At 48.3% G+C, this 6,600-nt stretch overlaps 1 protein-coding gene across 2 annotated transcripts in view; it reads left to right on the forward strand.

Moving 5' to 3' along the window:
• N4BP3 (NEDD4 binding protein 3) overlaps nucleotides 1–5,585 on the forward strand; it is a 58,753-nt gene extending 53,168 nt beyond the window's left edge. The window contains exon 5 of one of the 2 annotated variants that reach the window (XM_069651546.1): nucleotides 3,354–5,585. In XM_069651546.1, the coding sequence (XP_069507647.1) occupies nucleotides 3,354–3,968 (615 nt within the window). In that variant the 3' untranslated portion in view covers nucleotides 3,969–5,585. The remainder of the gene's footprint in view (nucleotides 1–3,353) is intronic. The other variant, XM_069651548.1, reaches the window with a different exon arrangement.
• Nucleotides 5,586–6,600: the final 1,015 nt, after the last annotated feature.

The following is a 6,600-nucleotide window of genomic DNA, read 5'->3' on the forward strand; positions in this document are numbered from 1 at the left end:
TAGACGGGGGGCCTGTGTGTAATGTTCCTAGTAGCGTCACCACCTGGGCGCTGCCTGGGCTGAGTATCTGTTATGTAGGGGTTGCGTTTGTTGGGACTAGTCGAGTAATTGCATGTGGTTCTGTAGGTGCAGGTGTCTGTGTAATGGGTCCATTTCTGATAGTGCTCACGCGCAAAACCCTATTTTAGAAGCTCTAGTTTGGCTGGAATCTGGGTTGAACATCTGGCCACTTTTCCCTACATGCTGCCTCATCGAAAGCACATTATTTCTTTTAGTTGCAAATGGCATAAGCTCTCTCAGTTGCTCAAGCGCAGTAGAAGTAACTTCCAGTTACAAAGCGTTGAGTAGTTGCTGGCTGATGCATGAGAAATTGAAGTATCATGACCTGCACCACTGCTGTCCGTGGCATACTCCACCATTGCAGTCCCCGGTCTGTGCATGCACTATATACTGGTATCGAACATGGAAAATAAAGTTTTATGTCTGCATTTAATGGCAGAGAACCGAGCCCCCTGAACACTCTAGGGTGGCTAGCAAGTTTCTGTAGTTGGTTGAAAGTCTTCGTGATTAAATGATTAGACGGGAAAGGGAGGGATACAAATTGTTGCAGATCCTTTATTTGGCCACAAATTCTAGTTCTGCGGATGGATTTGCGGATGGATTTTGATCTTCCTCTGCAAGGCCTAACTGATGCTGCCCGTTGAGGCACAAGCTGCGTGTAATATACTGAAGTCCAGTTAGATGATTGGTTGATGGCCGTACCGGATTTCGGGTCCTGTTGGGCCTCTGCCCATTAGACAGTCGATCACTCCATCCATCTGGTTTGCCTGCTCCGGTTGGGTACTACTTGCGCGCTTTGGCCTAGATTCAGTCTTTCTTATTCAATTGCTCCCAGACTGGAATGTTGGCAACTTTATAACCTGCTCGTCCATCAGGTATCCTGTGGTGCCTCGTAGGATGCCATTGTATCCCGTCACCTCTGCTTTTGGATCTAGATCTCAGCACTTCTCTCCTAGAGTGAACTTTTGCACCTGTGCAGATGATTTGTGAAGTGTGCTGCACTACAAAACTAACTGGCCATGCACAACTTCTGCTTTCACTCGCTGTACCTCTCCTGTTCACATCGGAGTAGATGAAAATTGATTGAAATTGAAGGCAGCCAAAACAATTGTGTCCTGCGCCCCAACCTCAGTTTATTATTTTTTAACCTTTTGTGGCTCAAATTTGGAGGCCTCTGGAATTGGATCCCTCACACCTTTTTGGAGAAATGAGGAGAAGCAACACTTCCAAAACGCCTGTAATCTTTTAACTCACAAATCTCTGACTTTGTTTTAGTTGACATTTGGTAGCCTGCTATGCCTTCTAGTGCCAGGGTACCCCTTTGGGGGTGAACTGTTTGCGCTTTACTGGTATACACACACCTAAATCTTCTCAGAGTCCTTTACTGTGTGGCCCTTCCTATGCTTGTAGGGGGGTTTAAAAGAGTTGGATAAGCTGAGCTCCAGGATAAAGAGTCTCAAATAGTAAACCAGGCAGCATCCACCCTAGGGCTTGGATCTTTTCAACCATCTTTGCCTGGCCTGAAAATGGGAGTCCGTGCTGCATTGCGGAGAGCAGAAGCGTGAGGAGGCGGGCACACCAGCAGCGAACCCCACACAGGCTTTTCCTTCTTCACCAGCCAGGATGCTTGAATTCAAAGGAAGCTTGATGGGTGAACTGAAAGTTCTGCATCCAAGAATACTGAGTGGATACATTGCCATTACACTGAGCCGACTCTGAGAAGCTGAGATCCTTCTCGCCATACACGTTCCCGGTGGTGAGGGCTTTCCCGCCTTTCTGATGCTGCCTTTTCACCTGGCCAGACAGTGCCTCTGCTCTGCTGCAGCCTCAAGGGACTGAAGCAAATCTGGGCACCCTTTCCTCCTCTCTACTACAGAGACCCATCTTTACTTGCCACCCCACAATCTCAGATACCGCTTCCATTCCATCAGAGCTTCACTACCCGCACTGCGTTCAAATCCGCCAGAGCACCTCGAGACTACGCAAACGGCAGCAGCATGAAGCCCAATTGTTGGGCCCAAGATGTTTCCCACAAAGCCAGTGCCAAGTACCACCTCTGTGGCCCCCACTTACCATTGCCATCACCAGCTCTATCCACTGCTAATGGTCTGTAATGCTTCAGCCAAAGTTCTACTTAAATGCCACCACTGCAATTTCATTTTTTAGAAAGACGTTTTCTGGAGTTGAACCTACAAAACAATGGTCATCATTTATGTCCAGCCCTGGGGACCACAATCTCGGGGGCGGGGACGGACTCCGAAGGGGCAGACCCTGAATAGCAGGGCACCACTGAGAATTATGAACCAGGATTGTGGATTCGCAACTGGGTACCTGTGCGCTGTTTATCACTTATCAAAATTAAGAGAAATGTAGTACATAGGGAGGTGTAAGCAGCAGTCCAACTCCCGCCAGCCTATCCACACAAGCTGGTACTGGTACAATGATTAAGTGAAAAGAGGGGTGGAATTGTGCTTTACACCATTAGATTAAACAACTACTACAATCAACAATGGATTCCGTATGGAGAATAACTAGGTCATACCCGGAAAAATCGTGCTGGAACCATCCCGTCAACTTAGGACGCTACTCGATTCAACGAGCCATATGTGTTTGAGCCAATGTGGTGCCATCTGTTCCCTTCTCGATTTTTAGCATGATTTTTCTGGGTATGACCTAGTTATTCTCCATACGGAATCCATTGTTGATTTGGTAATTTGATTCTCCCACGCCTTGAGGACGACCTGAAAGTCGAAACACGTGTCGGCTGTTCCTTATCTTATTAAATACTGTATTCTGATTGTAGTTGTTTAATCTAATGGTGTAAAGCGCAATTCCACCCCTCTTTTCACTTAATCATTGCACCACTGAGAATTGTTGTGTGTTCAGAAGAAGGGCAGCCCAAAAGATTGCTGGTGAGGCAGAGTGAATGCTGGGACAAATGATGAAAGGCTGTAGTTGGCCACCAGGTAGAAAGGCAGGCAAGCCTCCAAGAGGGGACAAAACAGTAGTGTGTTTTTGTTGTGAGAAACAGATTAAACTGCTCTACTCCTCCACCACTCCCCAGTTTTACTTTGTGTTCTCTGTACTGATTGTTGTGTACAGAACCTTTCGAAGTGCTAGACTGCACAATGTAAATGCCTGTCCATTTAGCCTCTTTGCCAATCCTTCAGCACCTTCCCATCACGTCCGATCTATTGGATCCTTCACTCTCTACCCTCCTCACCCTCCGCCCACGCACTTTCTGTGGTGTTTGAGATATGTGTCTGACTGACTTTTTTTTTCTTTCTATGCAGGTCTCACAGAAGGCGGGGGAGATATCGCTCCTCAGGAAGCAACTCCAAGATTCCCAGTCAGCGTTGGCCCAAAAAGCAGGTGAGGTTTTCAGCCTGAAGACTCAACTAAAAGAAGCCAGGGCTCATGAAAAGGAGGTGACGGGCACTGAGGAGCACCTCTGGACTCAGGAGCATCCAAAGTGTCTCGTAAAGGAGGTTGGCCCGGGGCCTAATGAACCCCTTCGGGCCCTGCAGCATCCTGTGTGCCATGGCCTAGTTTCAGACACACCTCCTGCCTTCTCCAGCTGTGAGACGGACGATTCCAAGTGTCTTGGCCTGCAAGGAGAATGTTCTCTGCCTGCGGAGGCCCTGGTGGAACACCTGCAGGCAGCACTCAGGCTGGAGCGGCGACAGAGTGAAGCATTGCTTGGGGCCTTTGAGACCGAGCGCCGTACCTGGAAGCAGGAGAAGGAGCGTGTGCTTAAGTACCAGCGGGAGATCCAGACGGGCTACACAGAGATGTACCAAAGGAGTCAGGCCCTGGAGAGGGAACTGCAGGACCTGAAGCGACTTCGGCAGGACTCCAAGACACCCACCTCCTTATGGATTGGGCAGGCAGATTCTTCCGATACCTGAAGCACATGTGCTCGATCAGTTGCCAGTTTCCCTGCGGATAGTGCTGAAAGACTCCACTGGATTCCTGAACGGCTGAGATGGCCTATTGGGGTGGTGAGCAGTGACTATGGGAAGGCATGTGACTCCAAAATCTGCTTGTGATGGAGGACTGGGATCATGCCCTGTTGCTGGGAAGGGGAGTGAAGCTGTGTGTCAATGGAAACGTCTACATGGCTTTTAATGTTCTACTTGCACAAAAGATCTCATCTGTGACCCCCACCCTCTCTGCAGACACAGTGACCCTTCTCGTGCACCACTTGTACATCTTTGTCTACCATCAAGCAGTTTGTGAGCAGATGGGGCAAACCCATATAAATGTGAAAAGAGTAGTTGGTGAGGCCTACATTCAGGTCTGTTCATGCCCCTGTGTTGGTGGGTCAGAAAATTCATGTGAGGAGTTCTCTACATGCTATGGGACAATATCTCTCTCTGTTCCTGCACCACTCCTTGTTTCCATCCATTCTTGGGCCTGCCATCCTGCCAAGGTTCCCACCTACCTCAAATGCTCCTGGATACCACTGCTTTGTTGGCAGTGCTCCTGGGTCATCTATTGGGCCACCTTCAGCTATGTGCACCTCTGTCCTCACAGGACCCTCCGTTGTGGCTCCATGGATGGCTTCACCTTGAGCAGAATGAATGTAATCCATGTCCATCGGACGAACGTCCGCGACTAGGGATAGAATCCTGTCGCTCTATGTATGACAAGGTTGGTTCCCGTTGCAGAACCAGCTGCATAACTTCCACCTACTATGTGCCAAAACTATGACCCTACAGTGCGCTGAACAAAGACTGCTGTACAGCCTTCTGACACCACAAGTGATTATGCCATGGTTTTAGAGTTCTATATTGGAAATATGATGGCTCTAGGCAAGAGAATGGCAATTCTGTCAACATCAGATAGCCCAAGAATAGAGTGCAGCTGGCTGATGATGAAACTGGATATAGGACTCGCACAGTTGCCAAACCCTAGCGAGCATCCATTGCATAATGCCACCAATTTTTGGCATTGGTACTGACTGCCAGTAACCACTCCATTTAACTGTGGCTGGTAAATAGCCACCCAACGGCACCACTGATATTTTGACAGAAGGTTAGGGGATCCCATTGACGTACCATGGCCCAAGCCTGTGATGCGACCATTGGATCATCATGTGGCTGCAGCCAAGTAAAGATAGCTCGATCACCTGAGGTTAGTGGATAAGCCTGCTGTGGTCTACTGAAAAATGTCATCACCCAATGTTGGGGACCTGTCATTCCAAGTGAACTGATCTGAAGGCCAAGCTGTGACCAACCAGTGATGCCATGATTTGAAGCTAGTATACAGCCATATGACAGCCTTATGGCATGGAGTCTCCGGTGTCGTGCATTGATGGGCTGGCATCCGCTGGTGTGTAATTGCGAAGACTGGTCCCCTTGATGGGAGGTCTCGCGATGCTATTGCAGTATACGCCCATTTGATGTGAAATGTTTCTTTTTTTTGTGTTGTGCCTGTTCTTGCAGTGCCTGGATGTGAAGGTCCGTACTGACGATGGGGACAGGCATCCGCCTCTCTTCTAATAAAGCTGTTTTATTATTTTGTTTCAATTGTCTGACTATAAAGATTGCACCGTTTCCTAAATGCAAGGGCGGCTGGGTTGTTGAGCTGTTTGTATTTATTTATTTATTTTTGTGTATTTTTTTTTAAGCTGGTACTGCTAACCTTCGGACAAAGCAGTTTCATGTACAGGAATACTGTTAATTGGGCTGGTAGACCTTTAAACTTTCTCAGTAAAGTCCTAGCCTTTTTTGCTCTTTTGCTGGCCCTACACTTGGCATTGCTGTGCCCCTGGCTTGCACTTTGCCTCCACTCTTGTCTGGCAGCCTCTTCTTTTGTTTGACAGCATTTCCCTTCTACTAGCAGTGCCCCCACCCCACCCCCCCAACTCCTCTGCCAGACCAGATAAGCCTGGAAGTGGCATAGGGAGGGGAAGTAAATAGTGAGCCAGTAGGTGTAGTTAGTGCTTGACCCCTGCCTCCCACTACATATCATGCATTGGTAATAATGGATCTGGAAAAACAGGTAGGTGGGAAAAATTGGACTGTGAGCTTTATTACACCAACAATTACTCATAACAAAGATTACTCATCATGAAAAATGTTTTGGGGATACCGGGGGCCCTGCTCCATCATCCATCATATGGCCAACTTGAAGCTGATCCCTTCCACCGTCCTGAAGGGGTATACGGCCCCTCAGCCCCCCCCCCCCCCCCCAAAGGTGTCCCCTATATGCATCCCCTTTCTGCCAGAAGTCCAGAAAATGTTGTGAAAATCTCCATCCCCGCTATTGAGAGGTGGACCCTGTCTTGGTGGAACAGTTCACTATTGTTCAAGGAAATTGGCCCGTGTCTGACGAATCCGAGGCCAGTGTATGAGAAGAAATTGCCTAGTGCTTTTTAAAAATGTTCTCCTAGATCTTTCCACTGCCTTATTTGAGTCTGCCCCTTACCAGTGTTGTCTAGGCATTATCTCTGTGACCATGACCTCTGACTCAGCACCCTGCAATTCGTCTAATTGAGGTGCACATCTCTCCCAATAGTGACTTCCTCCCCAATTG

This window comes from Ambystoma mexicanum, chromosome 3p, assembly GCF_040938575.1.
Source record: "Ambystoma mexicanum isolate Mex_15411 chromosome 3p, UKY_AmexF1_1, whole genome shotgun sequence".
Lineage (NCBI taxonomy): Eukaryota > Metazoa > Chordata > Amphibia > Caudata > Ambystomatidae > Ambystoma > Ambystoma mexicanum.